General features: G+C 63.1%; 1 protein-coding gene across 5 annotated transcripts in view; it reads left to right on the plus strand.

Annotated features, from left to right (window-relative positions):
- Window positions 1–17,842, plus strand: part of CHD3 (chromodomain helicase DNA binding protein 3) — a 58,766-nt gene that overhangs the window by 38,138 nt on the left and 2,786 nt on the right. For all 5 annotated transcript variants that reach the window (XM_054049508.1, XM_054049511.1, XM_054049509.1 and 2 more), the window contains exons 17-38: window positions 455–592; window positions 828–949; window positions 1,507–1,680; window positions 2,224–2,365; window positions 2,999–3,130; window positions 3,469–3,586; window positions 3,974–4,098; window positions 5,493–5,724; window positions 6,276–6,442; window positions 6,543–6,720; window positions 10,709–10,774; window positions 11,663–11,748; window positions 12,379–12,512; window positions 13,071–13,215; window positions 13,756–13,921; window positions 14,363–14,478; window positions 14,944–15,085; window positions 15,412–15,516; window positions 15,747–15,887; window positions 16,067–16,175; window positions 17,009–17,141; window positions 17,637–17,832. In XM_054049508.1, coding sequence (XP_053905483.1) covers window positions 455–592; window positions 828–949; window positions 1,507–1,680; window positions 2,224–2,365; window positions 2,999–3,130; window positions 3,469–3,586; window positions 3,974–4,098; window positions 5,493–5,724; window positions 6,276–6,442; window positions 6,543–6,720; window positions 10,709–10,774; window positions 11,663–11,748; window positions 12,379–12,512; window positions 13,071–13,215; window positions 13,756–13,921; window positions 14,363–14,478; window positions 14,944–15,085; window positions 15,412–15,516; window positions 15,747–15,887; window positions 16,067–16,175; window positions 17,009–17,141; window positions 17,637–17,832 — 3,067 coding nt within the window. The remainder of the gene's footprint in view (window positions 1–454; window positions 593–827; window positions 950–1,506; window positions 1,681–2,223; window positions 2,366–2,998; window positions 3,131–3,468; window positions 3,587–3,973; window positions 4,099–5,492; window positions 5,725–6,275; window positions 6,443–6,542; window positions 6,721–10,708; window positions 10,775–11,662; window positions 11,749–12,378; window positions 12,513–13,070; window positions 13,216–13,755; window positions 13,922–14,362; window positions 14,479–14,943; window positions 15,086–15,411; window positions 15,517–15,746; window positions 15,888–16,066; window positions 16,176–17,008; window positions 17,142–17,636; window positions 17,833–17,842) is intronic.

A 17,842-nucleotide genomic window follows, 5' to 3' on the forward strand; every position in this document is an offset into this window, starting at 1 on the left:
AGACACACACCCCCTCCCCCCGAGCCGCGTGTGCCTGGTTATTCTCATTGGGCAGGGGAGCCAGGACGCCTGGGTTCTCTCCCTGGCTCTGGGAGGGGAGTGGGGGCTGGTGGTTAGAGCAGGGGGGGCTGGGAACCAGGACTCCTGGGTTCTCTCCCCGGCACTGGGAGGGGAGTGGGGTCTAGTGGTTATAGCAGCGGGGGGCTGGGAGATCAGACTCCTGGGTTCTCTTGTCAGCTCCCGTCACCTGCCTGGCTCACGGTGCCAGGGGCTTGCAGGGCGCTGAGGCTGGGTAGGGGAGGCGCAGGGGCTGGGGATCGCTGAGGGGGCTGCCCACTGGCCCGTGGCTCGGGGTCTCCGGCTTGTTAGCTGCCAGGCGCCCGGTAGGGCCCGTCCCCAGCGGGGGTCCCGGCTGCCGCTCCATCTGCTCACCCGGCCTGGCCTTTCCCTGCAGAGGGAAGCTCAGGTGAAGTTCCACGTGCTGCTCACGTCCTACGAGCTGGTCACCATCGACCAGGCGGCGCTGGGCTCCATCCGCTGGGCCTGCCTGGTGGTGGACGAGGCTCATCGGCTGAAGAACAACCAGTCCAAGGTATGGGCACGGGGCGGGGAGTGGGGGCGGGGGGTTAGAGCAGGGGGGGCTGGGAGCCAGGACTCCTGGGTTCTCCCCCTGCCTCTGGGAGTGGAGTGGGGGGCTGGCGGCTTCAGCTCTTTCTCTGCTGGGTTGCCGAGCTCTCTGAGCTTCCTGCAGAGGACCCTCGGGCTGCCCCCCCCCCGTTGTCTGGGGGGGCTGCAAGCCCCTAAACCCCCCCCCGTGCCCCTCCCAGTTCTTCAGGGTGCTGAACGGTTATAAGATCGACCACAAGCTGCTGCTGACGGGGACGCCGCTGCAGAACAACCTGGAGGAGCTTTTCCACCTGCTCAACTTCCTCACGCCGGAGCGCTTCAAGTACGTCAGACTCCCCCTCCCCCCTGCTCCACACGAGACCCCCGCCCCACCCTGCCCCCTGGGGTCCCCAAGGGAGCCGGGACGTGTCCTCGCCCTGGGAATTTCACTCCACCCCCCTTCCTGGCCCATGGCCCCACCTCAAAGAGACAGCCGTCCCCGATTCGCCTTCACCCCGCCTGGGCATCACCCGGCACTGGTTGGCTTGATTTTGGGGAGGGGGCGTGGGAAAGTCATGCCCTATGACCCCTAGGAGTATGGGACCTCTCACCCACGGCGGCACAGCAAAGTTCGGTGGCGTGCTCTGCTGGGGATCAGAGACCCCAGGCCTCTTGGGTCCAATCCCCCCAAGCAGGATAGGGTTGGGGACACCGGGGGAGTGGGGTTGTGGGCTGCGAGCTGGCGGGGCTCAGCGGGGTGCAGGGCAGGGGGCGCTCTCCTCCCGTTAAGGGGGCTGTGCTGCATGCCGGGGCATTGGCCTGGGCCCGGCAAGGAAGGCTGCCAGCGCTGCCGGGTCGGGGGGCCCAGGCTAACCCGGCCCCGTCCGCCTGTCCCCACAGTAACCTGGAGGGATTCCTGGAGGAGTTTGCTGACATCTCCAAGGAAGACCAGATCAAGAAGCTGCACGACCTGCTGGGCCCTCACATGCTCCGGCGCCTCAAGGCCGACGTCTTCAAGAACATGCCGGCCAAGACGGAGCTGATCGTGCGTGTGGAGCTGAGCCCCATGCAGAAGTATGGCCTGTTGGTGGTGGGGGCCACAACACACGCGGGGGGACAGACCAGCTAAAGGGCCAGTGCCCCAAGGCGGTGCTAGAGGGTGCTGTGGGGCAGGGAGCGGGGCGGGGGGCTCAGCAGGGGGCGCTCTCCCCTGGCAGGCAAGGCTAGCCGCAGGGTGGCGCTAGGGGGCGCTGTGGGGCAGGGAGCGGAGTGAGGGCTCAGTGGGAGACATAGGATATAGTGTTATAGGATGTAGTATGGATGGGATCGGAGAGCCATTCCCTGCCTGGCACGGTGTGAGTATGTCGGGGAACGTGATGAGAGCAGGGGGTCGGGCTGGGTGCCAGGACTCCTGGGTTCTCTCCCCAGCTCTGGGAGGGGAGTGGGGGCTGGTGGTTAGAGCAGGGGGGGCTGGGAGCCAGGACTCCTGGGTTCTCTCCCCAGATCAGAGCTGGGTCTAGGGGTTAGAGCTGGAGGCTGGGCGTCAGGGTTCCTGGGGATCAGGGTCTGGGATGGTGGCAGGGCCCAGCCTCACCTTCCCTCCCACTCCCCGCTCAGGAAATACTACAAATACATTCTGACCCGCAACTTCGAGGCCCTCAACTCCCGAGGGGGCGGAAACCAGGTCTCCCTGCTCAACATCATGATGGACCTCAAGAAGTGCTGCAACCATCCCTACCTCTTCCCCGTGGCTGCGATGGTACGTCCCGCCTGTCCCCGGGGGAGGGGAGGAGTCTGGGGAGACCCCGGTGTACCCCGGAGGGTGTGGGCACGTTGGTACGTCCCGCCTGTCGAAGTGGTATGGGGGGGGTGTCAGGCAGACCATGGTTCATCCCAAAAGGGCGGGGCTTGGCCCCAGGAGGCGGAGTCAGCAGAGCTGGGTGGAGCTTTATATGCAGATTAGGCCCTCTGGACACATTCTATGACTTCCCATCGATTTTGGTCCGGAGAGAATCTGTTTAAAGCAACATATCGACATGGGAACTTTTATTTTTTGAAAAAATTCGAACGATTTTACCACGTCTCGATTCCGAGCATTGATTGAACACTGGGAAAATTAGCGAGCGCGGTCTGGGGGGGTGGGAAACAGTGAATTTTATTTAAAAACCGACGAGGTGGGGGAGGGAATCCGGGTTTTTTTTGGCGGGGCCGTTTCATTGTGGCTGAGGATTTGGCGCCGGGGGTGGGCCGATCTCCGTCCCGTTACCTGCCCGACGGCTGGCGTCCACCCCAAAGGTCTCCCCTGATCGGCGCCAGGGATCGGCCCCGCCTGGGGCAGGACGGGCGGCGGGCGGGTTTCGGAGCCGAATGGCTGCCATCTTTGCCTCGCCAGGAATCCCCCAAGCTGCCCAGCGGTGCCTATGAGGGTGGGGCCCTCATCAAATCCTCCGGCAAGCTGATGCTACTCCAGAAGATGCTGCGGAAGCTGAAGGAGCAGGGGCACCGGGTGCTAATCTTCTCACAGGTGAGGGGCTGGCCTGGGTCTGCGGGTACATCACAGCCTCAGGCGGGTGACACATACGTTGTGTCTTTCTTCCCATGCCCGAATACCCAGGCGTCGCAGGGTGTGAACCCAGGTGTCCTGGGGAGTTCCGGCCCCGAGCAATTCCATCCTGCCCGCTGAATCCCCTCCCAGATGGATACAGCAACCTCTTTTGCATCCCGTCTGAAACTCCTGCACAGTCATGGGTGGTTAAACAGGGGCTGTGGCTACCCCAGAGGTCGCTGCATCTCCGTGCCAGGCGAGGGAGCTATGTTTTTGGAGCCCAGTATTGACCACCCTGATCTCCCCTGGCCACTCAGATGACGAAAATGCTGGACCTGCTGGAGGATTTCCTGGACTACGAAGGCTACAAGTACGAGCGGATCGACGGTGGGATCACTGGGACGTTGCGGCAAGAGGCCATCGACAGATTCAATGGTATGATTCCTCCTGCCCACCCCCCCCAGACCAAGATCGGGGACCCCGTCACGCCGGGCGCTGCCCACACCCCCCCAGACCGAGATCGGGGCCCTGTCACGCCGGGCGCTGCCCAGGGAGGTGGTGCAGAGGGACGGTGACGTTGCGAGCTGACGCCTCGAGCCTTGGCCCTGTGAGACTTGCGTTAGCAGCTGCCGGCGGTTTGGTTCGTTAGTGTCCCGCTCTCGTCAGGGAGGAGATTCCACCCCGGCCCCCTCTTCCTCAGTCCCACGGTGCCCAGGGTCTTGGTCCCAGACAGCGAGAGCTTTGATTGGGGGGCCGGGGGGTTCTTGCCCGTGCGGGAGGCCAGGATTTCCCCCGTGTGACTCATGCGATCTCTCCCCCCAGCTCCCGGTGCTCAGCAGTTCTGCTTCCTGCTCTCCACCCGGGCGGGTGGCTTGGGCATCAACCTGGCCACCGCCGACACGGTGGTGATCTTCGATTCGGACTGGAACCCCCACAACGACATCCAGGTGAGTCCCCTGCGGGGGCAGGTGAGGATCCCCCTTTCCCAGGCTGGCTGCCACGGAGAACCGGGCCCGGGGGACCCTTCCCGAGCCCTAGGTTGCATCTCTGGCTGCAGAGTAGCTCGGTGGCCACCCATGGAGCCTCTGCTCCTTACCCCGGTCAGGGGTCTGGCCCGTCTCTGAGGTCCTGCCGTGAAGGGGAAGCCGGGAAGAAGTCGGCTGGCCAGAGAGATGCCCCTGGGGCGGGGTGGTTGGGTAGATAGAGCCGTAGGGGACTCAGGGGGGGTGGACTCAGGCAGAGAGCTGCCCTGGAGGACAGGGTAGGTAGATCTTTGCCTCTGAGATGGGCTGGGTGGATGTGGGTCACGGGGAGGGAGGGAGGGATGGAAGGGACAGACCGGCGTCCCTGGGCATGTGGATGGCTGGGTGGAGGGGGAGGCAGGCGGGTGCGTCGGGTGGACGGATGGGGAGGCAGGCGGGTGGGTCGGGTGGAGAGAGGGAGGCGGGTGGATGGTCAGGCGGACGGGGAGGCAGGCGGGTGGGTTGGTTGGACGGACGGGCGGATGGGGAGGCAGGCGGGTGGGTCGGGTGGATGGACGGGCGAATGGGGAGGCAGGCAGACGGATGGAGGGAGGCAGGTGGTGGGTCAGGCGGACGAGGAGGCGGGTGCATTGGACGGACGGGGAGGCAGGCGGGTGGATGGTCGGGCGGACGGACGGAGGTGCGTGGACAGATGGACTGGCGGATGGAGAGGCAGGCGGGTGCGTCGGGTGGACAGAGGGAGGCGGGTGGATGGTTAGGAGGACGGGGAGACAGGCAGGTGGGGCGGATGGACGGGGAGGCAGGCGGGTGGGTCAGGAGGACAGAGGCGGGTGGATGGTCGGGCGGACGGGGAGGGAGGCGGATGGATGGACGGGTGGACAGGAAGGGAGGAGCCGGGTGGGTCGGGCGGACGGAGGGAGACGGGTGGGGAGGAAGGCAGGCGGGCGGGTGGATGGTCGGGCAGAAGGGGAGACAGGTGGATGAGCGGATAGGCGGACGGGGAGGCAGGCGGATGGACGGGAGACGGTCGGGTGGACGGACAGACGGACGGGGAGGCAGGCAGGTGGGTCGGGCGGACGGAAGGAGGCGGGTGGATGGTCGGACAGACTGGCCGATGGGGAGGGAGGCAGGCAGGTGGATGGTCAGGCGGACGGACAGACGTGTGGATGGGGAGGGAGGCGGGCAGGTGGATGGTCGGGCGGACGGACAGATGGGTGGATGGGGAGGGAGGAGGGCAGGTGGATGGTCGGGCGGAGGGGAAGGCAGGCGGGTGGATGGGGAGATGGTCGGGTGGACGGATGGACAGACAGACCGGCACCCCCGCATCTCACCCCACGCCCACCTGTCCGGCCTCGCAGGCCTTCAGCCGGGCTCACCGCATCGGCCAGGCCAACAAGGTGATGATCTACCGGTTCGTGACGCGGGCCTCGGTGGAGGAGCGGATCACGCAGGTGGCCAAGCGGAAGATGATGCTGACCCACCTCGTGGTGCGCCCAGGGCTGGGCTCCAAGGCCGGCAGCATGTCCAAGCAGGAGCTGGACGACATCCTGAAATTCGGCACTGAGGAGCTCTTCAAGGACGAGAACGAGGGTGAGGGGCGGCTGGGTCGGGGGGTGGGGGATAGGGGGTGGGGGAAGGGATGGCTGGGGTAGGGGGGAGGGATAAGGGTGGGGCTGCCTGGGGAGGGGTTGGGGGATGGGTGTGGGGGAGGGGATGGCTGTGGTGGGGGAGAGGGATAAGGGTGGGGCTGCCTGGGGAGGGGTTGGGGGATAGAGGATGGAGTGACTGGTTTGGGTGTGTGGGGCGAGAGATGAGCATGGGGCTTGGAGGCAGTGGGGGAGGGGATGGGGGCGGAGCTTGGAGGGGGCCAGCTGGGAGGAGGGGCAGGACATGGAGGAGCCTGGGCTGTGTGGAGGGGCTGACTGGGGTAGGGGTGAGGCCAGGCTGAGTGACCGGGGCCCTGCGATCCCAGGGGGGCCGAGCCTGGAGGGCAGTGGGATCACCCAGCGGGGGGGAGGAGGCGGGGCTTGGAGCGGGGGAGGGGTGACCCCCAGACTCGCCATCCTGGCTTCAGCCTCTTTGAGGGGGCCGCGGGTGGGGCTCGAGGGGCCCCTGGCCCTGACGTGGGTCTGGTCCCCCAGGGGAGAACAAGGAAGAGGACAGCAGCGTGATCCACTACGACAACGAGGCCATCGCCCGGCTGCTCGACCGCAACCAGGACGCCACCGACGATGCCGATGTGCAGAACATGAATGAGTATCTCAGCTCCTTCAAGGTGGCCCAGTACGTGGTGCGGGAGGAGGACAAGGTGAGTGGGGGGGGAGCCCGGGGTGGCGGGGGGGCAGCTGTGGGGGGGTGGGGAGCCCCACCTGGCCCTGCCCGTCCCTCACCCCCGGCTGCCTCGGCAGATCGAGGAGATCGAGCGGGAGATCATTAAGCAGGAGGAGAACGTGGACCCCGACTACTGGGAGAAGCTCCTGCGCCATCACTACGAGCAGCAACAGGAGGACCTGGCCCGGAACCTGGGGAAGGGCAAACGGGTCCGGAAACAGGTCAACTACAACGACGCCGCGCAGGAGGACCAAGGTCAGCGCTCGCGGAGCCTGGCGCGTGGGCGGGCAGCCTGGGGGGGCAGGGCTGGGCTGGGCTACCAGGTGCTGTGGGTCGGGAGTGAGGGGCACCGGCAGAGCTGGGGGGGGCAGGGCCGGGCTGGCAGGGGCTGCGGGTCGGGAGTGAGGGGCACCGGCAGAGCTGGGGGGGGCAGGGCTGGGCTGGCAGGGGCTGTGGGTCGGGAGTGAGGGGCACCGGCAGAGCTGGGGGGGGCAGGGCCGGGCTGGCAGGGGCTGCGGGTCGGGAGTGAGGGGCACTGGCAGGGCTGGGGGGGGCAGGGCAGGGCTGGCAGGTGCTGTGGGTCGGGAGTGAGGGGCACCGGCAGAGCTGGGGGGGGGGCAGGGCTGGGCTGGCAGGGGCTGCGGGTCGGGAGTGAGGGGCACCGGCAGAGCTGGGGGGGGCAGGGCTGGGCTAGCAGGGGCTGCGGGTCGGGAGTGAGGGGCACCGGCAGAGCTGGCGGGGGGCAGGGCTGGGCTGGGCTACCAGGTGCTGTGGGTCGGGAGTGAGGGGCACTGGCAGGGCTGGGGGGGGCAGGGCTGGGCTAGCAGGGGCTGCGGGTCGGGAGTGAGGGGCACCGGCAGAGCTGGGGGGGGGCAGGGCTGGGCTAGTGGGGGCTGCAGGTCGGGAGTGAGGGGCACCGGCAGAGCTGGGGGGGGCAGGGCTGGGCTAGCAGGGGCTGCGGGTCGGGAGTGAGGGGCACCGGCAGAGCTGGGAGGGGCAGGACTGGGCTAGCAGGGGCTGCGGGTCGGGAGTGAGGGGCACCGGCAGAGCTGGGGCGGGGGGCAGGGCTGGGCTAGCAGGGGCTGCGGGTCGGGAGTGAGGGGCACCGGCAGAGCTGGGGGGGGGCAGGGCTGGGCTGGGCTACCAGGTGCTGTGGGTCGGGAGTGAGGGGCACTGGCAGGGCTGGGGGGGGGCAGGGCTGGGCTAGCAGGGGCTGCGGGTCGGGAGTGAGGGGCACCGGCAGAGCTGGGAGGGGCAGGACTGGGCTAGCAGGGGCTGCGGGTCGGGAGTGAGGGGCACCGGCAGAGCTGGGGCGGGGGGCAGGGCTGGGCTAGCAGGGGCTGCGGGTCGGGAGTGAGGGGCACCGGCAGAGCTGGGGGGGGGCAGGGCTGGGCTAGCAGGGGCTGCGGGTCGGGAGTGAGGGGCACCGGCAGAGCTGGGAGGGGCAGGACTGGGCTAGCAGGGGCTGCGGTTCGGGAGTGAGGGGCACCGGCAGAGCTGGGGCGGGGGGCAGGGCTGGGCTAGCAGGGGCTGCGGGTCGGGAGTGAGGGGCACCGGCAGGGCTGGGAGGGGCAGGACTGGGCTAGCAGGGGCTGCGGGTCGGGAGTGAGGGGCACCGGCAGAGCTGGGGGGGGCAGGGCTGGGCTAGCAGGGGCTGCGGGTCAGGAGTGAGGGGCACCGGCAGAGCTGGGAGGGGCAGGACTGGGCTAGCAGGGGCTGCGGGTCGGGAGTGAGGGGCACCGGCAGAGCTGGGGCGGGGGGCAGGGCTGGGCTAGCAGGGGCTGCGGGTCGGGAGTGAGGGGCACCGGCAGGGCTGGGAGGGGCAGGACTGGGCTAGCAGGGGCTGCGGGTCGGGAGTGAGGGGCACCGGCAGAGCTGGGGGGGGCAGGGCTGGGCTGGCAGGGGCTGCGGGTCGGGAGTGAGGGGCATCGGCAGGGCTGGGAGGGGCAGGACTGGGCTAGCAGGGGCTGCGGGTCGGGAGTGAGGGGCACCGGCAGGGCGGGGGGGACAGGGCTGGGCTAGCGGGGGCTGCGGGTTGGGAGTGAGGGGCACTGGCAGGGTTGGGAGGGACAGGACTGGGCTAGCAGGGGCTGCGGGTCGGGAGTGAGGGGCACCGGCAGAGCTGGGGCAGGGGGCAGGGCTGGGCTAGCGGGGGCTGCGGGTCAGGAGTGAGGGGCACTGGCAGGACTCGGCTAGCAGGGGGCTGCAGGTCAGGAGTGAGGGGCACCGGCAGAGCTGGAGGGCAGAGCTGGACCAGCAGGGGGTTGTGGGGCAGGCCTGAAGACAGGGCAGGGCCAGGCAGAGCTGCTGGTTATGGGGTCCTCTCCTGTATCCCGCGGCTGAGAGGGCAAATTGCATAGGGCCGGGGGTATTATTCCTACTCAGCGACGTTGGGGCGAGTGGGGGAGAAAAGGGGGCATCTACGGGGTGGGTAAAACGAGTGTGTGGTGCAAATGGAGGTCCGGGGGGTAGTGTCCTTTTCGGTGCAAATGCACCACACCCTTTTTACACCTTCAGCCTTAGATTCGTGATATTAGTGAGCTCCATCTTCTGGGATTGACGGGAGAATAGGTACTGGATATAACGGGATGTGGTGTGTCCTAGGGGGTACAGTATTGGTCTGGGGCGTCCTGGGTTCTGTCCCTGGCTCTGCCAGTGACCTTGAGCAAGCCCCCGCCCCGTGCCTCGGTTGGTCTGTGCAGTGCCTGGCATAATGGGGACCCAGTTTGGGACGGGGATGGGGTGGAGTCCGTGTAGCTCGGGGAGCCGCTCCAGCCGTCCCCACGCCAAGCACCCGGCTCCGTTCCCGGGCCCCGCAGCAGGGTCTCCGGCCTCTCTGGGCTGGCTGAGATTTTATATTATACTTAACCATAACAAATACTATTAAAATAAATATTAAATTGTAATTAAAATGTATATTTTAATAGTTAATATTTCATATTAGAGATATTGAAATATCAAGTCTATATAGATTTTATATTATACTTTAAATATAATAAATACTATTAAATACATATTAAATTTTAAATAAATTAATTTTAATTTTAATTAAAATGTATATTTTAATAGTTAAAATTTTGTATTAGAGATAATATTTAAATATCAAGTTTATATAATGTAAACATTAACTATTACTATATATATAGATCTTATTTTATATATACTTTAAATATATTACAAAGTATTAATTATTACTATATATAAAACTTTTATATTATACATTAAATATTAAATATCTATGTATCTATTTTACCCTAAAGTTTTATACAGAAAGCAGATATGAACTATTAAAGTATACATTTATCCATTTTAATAGTTCATATTTCATTTTTGTATAATACTTTATATTTAATTGTTGATATTTTATAAGCAAATATTTGATAGTAAAATGAAAATAAAGACAATATATAAAACATAATATTTCACATTATACTTTGGTTTTTATATTTAATAGTTTATACTATCTATAGCACTTTAAATATCAATATATAAATATGTTAATATTTTCTATAACACTACATTTAACATAGAAAATGTTGCATACCATTGTGAATATCTTATATTCGATATAATACTTTCCATATTATATTCGATATGCAAGACTTGGTAGCATTTATATTATTATATGGGGTGGATGTGTGAAATATTTCACATGGATCGAGACCTGTATACACCTCTACCCCGATATAACGCTGACCTTGGGAGCCAAAAAATCTTACCGCATTATAGGTGAAACCGCGTTATATCGAACTTGCTTTGATCCACCAGAGTGTGCAGCCCCCCTCCCCGAGCACTGCTTTACCGCGTTCTATCCGAATTCGTGTTATATCGGGTCACATTATATCGGGGTAGAGGTGTATGTATCATACTTTGGAATGTTTCAACATCCCGTCAGGAAGGGCATTTTGAGGTGTCCCAAACCAAATGTTCCCAAATTCCCATCTTGCGGGAAATTTCAGAATTTTGACTTTGGGAGAGACGGGAAAAATGAGTCGGTGTGAGCCACTGAGTCTGCGATTTCCCCTCCCCGCCATCTGGGTAGCTTTGGATGTGAACGAGCTGGCCACTTCGTTAAGTCGGAGCCGTGCTGTGATGTGAGGGGCAGGCTAGCGAACCGCGGAGCAGAGGGGGTCAGAAGGGGGAATCTGCTGTGATTCCCCGCATCCCACCGCCCCTTGCTCTGGGGAGGGGCTAACGGGGGGCAGTCAGGTTCCGGTTACAAACTGCCGTGCTGATCTTTCAGACAATCAGTCCGAGTACTCGGTGGGATCGGAAGAGGAAGACGAAGACTTCGACGAGAGGCCGGAAGGTGAGGGCCCGGGTTTGGGGGTACAACAGCTCTGTGTCAGTGGGGGGGAGACATTTAAGGCCCATTTAAGCCCCGCGTAGGCATGTCAAATTTCCAGAAATTTTGCAGGCGTGACAATTTTTTGTGGGAGGCAAAAAAACCCCACAGAAATTTGGGGAAAAACTGAGATTCCGTCCGTTGTCTCCCGCTTGTCTAAGCTTGCTCTGTTCCTTCACGGAGGAGAATGGGATGTAGTTAGCACTTAAGAAGGGAGAACTGGTGACGCTGATGAAATCAGCGTGCCTAAATCCTTTTGTTTTGATTCGGCTAGAGTGAGTAGGAGCTAGATCTGCCCACCAAGGTACTGGGGTGAATTTCGGGGTTTTTTTTGCCCGTTGGCAAGCAGGGGCAAAAACCAAACGTTGCCAATCGAAAGCGTCCGGCGTGGGATGAGCCAAACCAGAAGGTTGTAACTTTTCCATGGACGTGATCACGCAGGTGGGAAAGCCGCTCTTCTTTCTAGCGGAAAAGCTCAGATAGCGGGCATCCCTAAATCGTGGTTAACGAGCACGGTCCATTGGTGTTCTTGGATACGGCCAGCATCATAGCTGTAGTGTAGACAGACCCAGCCGCTCTCTGAACGCGGCCCCTGGAAGGTGGCTGGGCTGGGCGGGAAGCTCCAAGCCCAGCATCGGAGATTTATTTTGACCACCGCCTCCAGATCTTGCGCCTGGTGTGACGGCGGGCATGATGGGGGCCCAGTTTGGGACGGGGTGGGGTCCGTGCAGCTCGTGGAGCAGTTCCAGCCGTCCCCACGCCAAGCACCCGGCTCCGTTCCCGGCCCCTGGCCCCGGCCACTCTGGGCTGGTGGGCAGGGGCATTTAATCGCGTATCCTTCCGCCCACATAGGACGGCGCCAGTCCAAACGCCAGCTCCGCAACGAGAAAGACAAACCTCTGCCACCCCTGCTGGCGCGAGTTGGGGGCAACATCGAGGTGAGACGCTGTCCTGGGAGCCAGGACTCCTAGGTTCTCTCCCTGGTTCTGGGAGGGGATTGGGGGCTGATGGGTTAGAGCCGTGGGGGGCTGGAAACCAGGACTCCTGGATTCTCTCCCTGGTTCTGGGAGGGGAGTGGAGTCTAGTGGTCAGAGCGGGTGGGGCTGGGAGCCAGGACTCCTGGGTTCTCTCCCTGGCTCTGGGAGGAGATTGGGGGCTAGTGGTTAGAGCAGGGGGGACGGGAACCGGGACTCCTGGGTTCTCTCCATGACTCTGGGAGGGGAGTGGGGTCTAGTGGTCAGAGCGGGGGGGGCTGGAAGCCAGGACTCCTGGGTTCTCTCCCTGGCTGTGGGAGGGGAGTGGGGGCTGGTGGGTTAGAACGGGGAGGGGCTGGGAGCCAGGTCTCCCCAGTTCTGGGAGTGGGGAGCAGGTGAGCTCTGGCTCTGCTAAGCAGGGCCGTATTTCTCAGCAATGGGTCCCGCGGGCACTTGGGCCATGGGAGGGCGCCGGGGGGAACCGCAGAGGGCGGGGAGCTGCCCGGGGAGGGCGCTGGAGGGAATCGCAGAGGGCGGGGAGCTGCCCGGGGAGGGCCTGGGGTGTCTCTCTCTCTCACCCACGTCTGCTGTCAGGTGCTGGGGTTCAACACGCGCCAGCGCAAGGCCTTCCTGAACGCCGTCATGCGCTGGGGGATGCCGCCCCAGGACGCCTTCACCACCCAGTGGCTGGTCCGGGACCTGCGAGGCAAAACGGAGAAGGAGTTCAAGTAGGTGTAGGCGCAGGGTGCCGGCCGGGGGGAGCTCGCCTGACTGGGGAGACCCTGCTCCCCGATTCCCCCAGCCTCTCTTGGGCCCGGGGAGGGTGGGGAAGCAGGACCCCCCACCAATCCATGGGGGCTGCTTGTTCCCACTTGCCACGTGATGACGGTTCTTACTCATCTGAGCGCCCGTCGCGCCGCCAGCCGTCTGCTTTCCTGGAGTGGGTGTGGGAAGGCGCCGCCCCCTCCCTCGCGCAGATGGAGATCACCCCCTTGTGGGGGCGGCCGGGCTGGGGAAACAGGGGCGGGCCTGAGCTGTGGCTATCCCCCTACCCGGAGCCGGCTTGCCACACGGGCTCCCCGCAGGGCGCCCCTATGCAGGGCGGGATGAGAAGCGAGGTCTGATGGCAACTGGCAGGCATTCGAGGGTGGGGAGCCAGTGATTTCCCCCCCCCCCGTGTGTCCTAGCCCCCGCGTGTCGCTAGCAGCCAGCGGCGGGGCTGTTCTCACCGAGCTGGGGCTCCGTGGTTCTCAGCTCCCGGTCGCCCCACTCCCCCACCCCCACAGGGCCTACGTCTCCCTCTTCATGAGGCACCTGTGCGAGCCCGGGGCGGACGGCTCGGAGACCTTCGCCGACGGCGTTCCCAGGGAGGGGCTGTCCCGGCAGCAGGTCCTGACACGCATCGGCGTCATGTCGCTAGTGAAGAAGAAGGTGCGTTGCCGGTAGGGGGATTGGGGGGGCTGGGGTTGACGAGTGCGGGTGGGAGGCACGTCTGTCTGTCCATCCACCCCGCGGGGTCCCAGGACTGCGGAAAGGAGCTTGGCACTGCTGGAGTGTCGGCACGCGGCCGCCGCTGGAGAGGATCCGGGGTGCGGGCTGAGCGGCCTCCAGGGAGGAGGCCTGAGTGGCGTCACCTCGGTGTATAGTGAAGCCGATCCCGGAGTGGGGGTCGGGGGGAGCTGGGAAAGGCATGATCCAGTGAATAGCCACTGCCCTTCCGCCTCTCCCATCCTGCACTGTGCCTCAGTTTCCCCTCCTGCCCTTTGTCTGTTTAAACTGTGAGCTCTCTGAGGCAGGGGCTTTTTTCTCACCATGTGTCTGACAGGCTCCCCCATTTCATTTGGGGCAGAGGAGTTGATCTCGGCGGGGCGGGGGTCTGAGTTAGGGTTAGGGAGGGCGAACAGGGCCACAGAGGGCGGGGGGGGGCGCGCCTGGCATGTGGGACTGACGCAGTGCCATCCTCCCCCACAGGTGCAGGAGTTCGAGCACATCAACGGGCGGTGGAGCATGCCTGAGCTCATGCCTGACCCCAGTGCCGACTCCAAGCGCTCGTCCCGCGCCTCCTCGCCAACCATCAAGACCTCCACCACCACTCCCGAGCCCAGCTGCACCAACACGCCCTGCACCTCCAAGCCAGGTAGGGCCTGGCACCGCGGGGGCCAGATCCCGGGTATCTGCCCCCCACGGGCGGGGGAGGAGCCTGGGCCTCACCTTATGACAGGGAAGGATGAAGGGGGCGGAGCCTGGGGCCTCACCCTATCACAGAGGAGGAAGGGGGTGTAGCCTGGGTCTCACCCTATCACGGGGTGGGGGGGGGAGGAGCCTGGATCTTACCCTATCACAGTGCAGGGAGGGGGAGGAGCCTGGGGCCTCACCCTATCATGGGGCAGGGAGGGGGGAGGAGCCTGTGTCTCACCCTATCACGGGGCGGCAGGGGGGAGCCTGGATCTCACCCTATCACAGTGCAGGGAGGGGGAGGAGTCTGGGATCTCTCCCCGCCCCGGGGTCTCTGCCCCCATCCATGGGGGGGATGGGCAGGGTCTCCTGGCCCCGCCCAGTTGATGCCGTCTCCTCGCAGCCACGCCAGCCCCCAGCGAGCGCGGGGACGGGACGGGGCCACTGCCCGAGAAGGAGGAACCGGAGAGCAAGGAGCCGGAGAAGGAACCGAAAAGCAACGAGCGGATGGAGACGGAGGTTGGTGCTCGGTGCAGATCCCGGCGCTGTCCAGTCCAGCCAGGGACCCAAAGGGAAACTGAGGCAGAGGCCTAGGGCTACACTTCGGTAACAAGGGCATGGGGCCTTGCTCGGGGCTGATCTCCACGCTCCGCTGGCACAGCCGCCCAGGCCTCACCTCTGCTGGGCTCGGGTAGTTTCGAGATTTGCATGTTTTCCCCTCATTCCGTGGTGCGGTGACACCGAGACCCCTTTCCGCCCCCCAGAGACGACCCAGAAGAGCGTTGGCCAGCGGGCAGGTCCCTGGTTCCGCAGGATAATTCCCCCGTGGCTGGAGATGGGACTAAAATCCAGGGAGGTGCCTCCCTCTGAGACTCAGTTTCCCCACCTGCGCAGGGTAATAGTCCGCCCCTCGTTCCGGGGCAGATAAACGGGGATTTCCCGCAGCATTTCCGCCTCCTCGAATCCGTGTCCTCTCCCTGTCAGGGTCCTGCTCTGGAGCAGCCAACACCCACCACCTCCCCCGGGGAGAAGAGCGAGCCGAAAGCGGACGAGGAAGAGCCCATGGTGCCGGGGGAGAAGGAGCCGGAGGCAGAGCCATTGGTCAAGGAGGAGAAGGAGAAGTCGGGTAACGCCCATTGGAGTCAATGGGGCCAGATCCCAGCTGGTGTCAATGGACATATATGAGGAAGGATAGATAGTGTCTATGGGGCTGGATGGATGAGTGTATGGCGATGGAGAGCATCTATGGGGTGGATGGATGTATAGCGTCTATAGGGATGGATGGAGACCCAGCGCTTTGCCTGTATGACAGATGGGGAAACCGAGGCTGGGAGAATTGCTGGGACTTGCCCGGGGAGGTTGTGGCCAAGGCGGGTCCTAACCCGATGCTTCCTTCCCGAGCTTGTCCCTGGCTGATCTTGGCTCACGGGTCTCGGTGCCATCTGGTTCCAGGTGCCGGGCCGGAAGAGCCGGTGGCGGAGAAGGCTGAAGAGAGACCTGCTGACAGCGATGAGCCCAAGGAGAAGGGGGATGGGGAAGGGTCCGAGGTGAAGAAAGGTAACTTCCTTCCACACGGCGTGAACTGCCCCCGTGCAGCTCCATCGGGTGTTAACTCTGAACCCTAATGATGGATATTTCAAAGGCCGTCCTTATTAGCTCTTTCATACACAGCCGCTGCAGGGTGTGTGGGGGGGTGAGGGGCAATGTTTCGGCCTGAGCGGTCGGTCTGTGGGCGTAGCAGCTGGGGGCGTTGATTCTGACTCCTAATGATGGCCTTGTGCTTGCAGAAGAGGTGAAGATGGAGAAGGAAGCCGGCAAGGAGCCCAAGCTGGGCAACATCAAGGAGGAGAGCAAGGCCAACGGGCGGAAGGAAGACAAGGCCGACAAGCCCCGGTTCATGTTCAACATCGCGGATGGTGGCTTCACAGGTGAGAGGCCACCCGAGAGCTGCTGGTGTGCTGGGGCTCGCAGCTGGAGAGCGGGCGCGGAGGGGGGGGATGGTCTGTGCAGCGCCCGGCGCGATCTCGGTCGGGGGGGGTCTGGGCGGTGTGGGCACACACGCGGATCTCACGCCGCCTGCCTCCCTCCCCCCCTGTTTTCTCCGCAGAGCTGCACACGCTGTGGCAGAACGAGGAGCGGGCAGCCATCTCCTCCGGGAAGCTGAATGAGATCTGGCACCGTCGCCACGACTACTGGCTACTGGCTGGCATCGTGCTGTATCCTTCACCGCGGCCTGGCTCTGGGGACGGGGAATCTGAGATCGGGCAGCCCCCCCACCCCCACTGCGCGCAAATTTCAAAGTCTCTAATCGATCCCAGCATGCAATTCCCCACCCCCCGCACGCAACCCGCAAGCCATGGGATATCATTGATCCCAAAACCCAATTGCCCTGTGGAACTCCCTGCCATTGAATATTACTGATCCCAAATCCCAGTTTCCCTGTGGAACTCCCCGCCACTGGATATCACTGATCCCAAAACCCAATTTCCCTGTGGAACTCCCTGCCACTGGATATCACCAATTCCCAAACCCAGTTTCCCTGTGCAACTCCCTGCCACTGGATATCACCGATCCCCAAAACCCATTTTCCCTGTGGAACTCCCTGCCATTGAATATTACTGATCCCAAATCCCAGTTTCCCTGTGGAACTCCCCGCCACTGGATATCACTGATCCCAAAACCCAATTTCCCTGTGGAACTCCCTGCCACTGGATATCACCAATTCCCAAACCCAGTTTCCCTGTGGAACTCCCTGCCGCAGGATGCTACTTAATGCCCCAGTGCCAAGACTGATACCCGCAAGTTCCAGGGAGCCTGGTTGTTTTGAACCAGTTGCCCAGCCTGCCCGGTCTCCTCCCACCCCGGAGAGCTGCCCAGCCAAGCTTTCCTGGCACCCCCATTCCTGGCAGGTTCTCTGACGCGTCCCCGAGCCTCTCCCCTCCCGTGAGCCATCGGCAGGGTGTCTGGTTGGGAGTGGGAGGGAGAGGCGAAGGGGGCAGCCCCCGTCCGCAGCCCGGCAGGATCCTTAGCGCCCCCCCGCCCGGACCAGGCACGGCTATGCCCGCTGGCAGGACATCCAGAACGACGCCCAGTTCACCATCATCAACGAGCCCTTCAAAACCGAGGCCAACAAGGGGAATTTCCTGGAGATGAAGAACAAGTTCCTGGCCAGGAGGTTCAAGGTAGGAGCGGGAAGTGGGGAACACCCCCTGACTCCCAGAGTCAGCGGGGCTGGGCGGGTGGCAGCGCCCAGGACCGCTCTTAACAGCAGGGGCACAATGCCCCTGGGAGAGGAGAATCCTAACATAGGACTCCTGGGTTCTCTCCCCGGCTCTGGAACAGGAGTGGGGGGCTGATGGGTTAGAGCAGCGGGGGCTGGGACCCAGGACTCCTGGGTTCTCTCCCCGGCTCTGGGAGGACAGTGGGGGCTAGTGGTTAGAGCAGTGGGGGCTGGGAGCCAGGACTCCTGGGTTCTCTCCCCGGCTCTGGGAGGACAGTGGGGGCTAGTGGTTAGAGCAGTGGGGGCTGGGAGCTAGGACTCCTGGGTTCTCTCCCCGGCGCTGGGAGGGGAGTGGGGTGTAGAGGGTCAGAGCAGGACAGCTGGTGACCGTCCGTGAGCCCTGTGACCCTGTGGGTTGCAGGCGGCTCAGCTGACTCTCCTGCCCCCTTCCCCGCAGCTCCTGGAGCAGGCGCTGGTGATCGAGGAGCAGCTGCGCCGAGCCGCCTACCTGAACATGACCCAGGACCCCAGCCACCCGGCCATGGCGCTCAACACCCGCTTTGCCGAGGTCGAGTGTCTGGCCGAGAGCCACCAGCACTTGTCCAAGGAGTCCCTGGCTGGCAACAAGCCTGCCAACGCCGTACTTCACAAGGGTAAGAGGAG

Source organism: Malaclemys terrapin, chromosome 15 (genome assembly GCF_027887155.1).
Source record: "Malaclemys terrapin pileata isolate rMalTer1 chromosome 15, rMalTer1.hap1, whole genome shotgun sequence".
NCBI classification, from domain to species: Eukaryota; Metazoa; Chordata; order Testudines; family Emydidae; genus Malaclemys; species Malaclemys terrapin.